Genomic DNA, 1,722 nt, shown 5'->3' on the forward strand with positions numbered 1-1,722 from the left:
CAGTACCACCAGTACCAGCACTAGCACCAGCATCAGCACGAGCACCTAGACCAGCACCAGTACCATCAGCACCAGCACCTAGACCAGTACCACCAACACCAGCACTAGCACCAGCATCAGCACCAGCACCTAGACCAGCACCAGTACCACCAGCACCAGCACTAGCACCATCAGCACCAGCACCATCAGCACCAGCACCATCAGCATCATCAGCACCATAGTACCAGTAGCTGTAGCGGCAGTGAGTGGCGGAACCCCCGCGGGGTGGGCCGACCCGCTGGGCGCGGCAGCACCACGGGTCTGCCTACCCTGTGGCCGTCAGGCGCCCGCCGGCCTGGACGCCCCGCTGGGCCACGGCAGCGCTGTGCTGTGCTGCCGGGCCGCAGGGGGGCGCCCGTCCCGCGGGACCTGCGAGCTGCAAATGGCGAAGAGCACCACGGCAGGGCACCACCACCGGCACCATCCGCTGGCTCTGGCTGCGAAAGTTGTGAGCAGAGCGAGCCCGGGCCAGGCGGGCCAAAGCAGAGGGCAGCAGCAGCAGAACGCTGCTTGCCAAAGCAGATGGACCAGGCCAGAGGCCGCGCAGGGGAATTGCGGGAGAGAGAGAGATAGAGGCGGGGGAAAATGCAGAGTTTACAGAGCAAAAGGAACATTGAAATCTAAATTGGAAAGTCGGGCGAGCAAGCGGGGCCAAGGTTGCCCTGGCGCACCGCTGCTCTAGCGGCAGGTGAGCTGTGCGGAGCAGCGCCGCCGCCCGCCGGACTCACGACATCCCCCCCGCCCCGTCCCGCGCTGGCCACAAAGGAAGACGCCATCCCCCACCCCATCCCATCCCCCTCCTATTCCAGCGCCGGCAAAGGCAATATTTAATGCCGGTCACGTTGGGAACACGGTTAGTTTTAATCAAAAAGCCGCTAAGTTTGTCCGCGTCCTCGCCCTCCCTCTCACTTACCCCCCTTTCTCCTCACCTCCCTCCTCACCTCCCTCCGCCTCCGCTGCGCACCGCCTTTAATCTGGCGCGCGTCTTTGACTGAGCGGCGCCGGGGGACAGCCCCGAAGGCAACGCCACACTGTTGCACAAACACTGGAATGTGACACTTCATTTTGTTTTTGCATTTATGGTGTTACAACATTTATTTTAAATGTTTCCTAATTATTATTATTTTGTACCTGTTGTTAGTTCTACAATGGTATACGTAACATATTTTTTGTCTGCTTAGCTGCGTGGTTAGTTTTTGTGTTTTATTGTTCATTTTTTATTTGGCATTTAGTAGATTACGTAATAGACAGAGAAGGCCCCTGAGCACTTTTGGGGGGCCACGAAACAAGTTATGCCTAAGCAGCCAACACGGAATAATGGTATACAAGAGAGCGGACACAGAAGTCGGTAAAGACTCCCCTCTTCTGAAAGTGCAAAACTACTTCCTTCGCTCCGAGTCCGGACTAGGGCGGGCGGTGGGGCCCAGAACCCCCTCTTCCCCTTGACCTCCACGCTCCACGGCTATAGCGGCCCATGTGGTGGAAAGGAAGGCTGGTGGCCGGAGGCTGGGGAGTCGTTCTGACCCGCGACTCACTAAAGTTTTCCACCCAGCTTGGCGTGCGGCAGCAGCGTCTGTAGGGTAATGAGCACGGAGCAGCCGTGGGCGCGAGACCCTCATTCTACCCCCTATTCTCTCTCTCTCTCTCTCTCTCTCTCTCTCTCTCTCTCTCTCTCTCTCTCTC

At 58.3% G+C, this 1,722-nt stretch overlaps 1 protein-coding gene across 1 annotated transcript in view; it reads right to left on the reverse strand.

Annotated features, from left to right (window-relative positions):
* The window catches only part of LOC113206354 (SKI family transcriptional corepressor 2-like), a 63,899-nt gene that overhangs the window by 28,687 nt on the left and 33,490 nt on the right, over positions 1-1,722 (reverse strand). Inside the window, exon 4 of the mRNA XM_052264139.1 lies at positions 7-161. Within this exon, the coding sequence (XP_052120099.1) occupies positions 7-161 (155 nt within the window). The remainder of the gene's footprint in view (positions 1-6; positions 162-1,722) is intronic.

Source organism: Frankliniella occidentalis, unplaced genomic scaffold (assembly GCF_000697945.3).
Source record: "Frankliniella occidentalis isolate FOCC.00 unplaced genomic scaffold, Focc_3.1 Scaffold16, whole genome shotgun sequence".
Taxonomy (NCBI): Eukaryota; Metazoa; Arthropoda; class Insecta; order Thysanoptera; family Thripidae; genus Frankliniella; species Frankliniella occidentalis.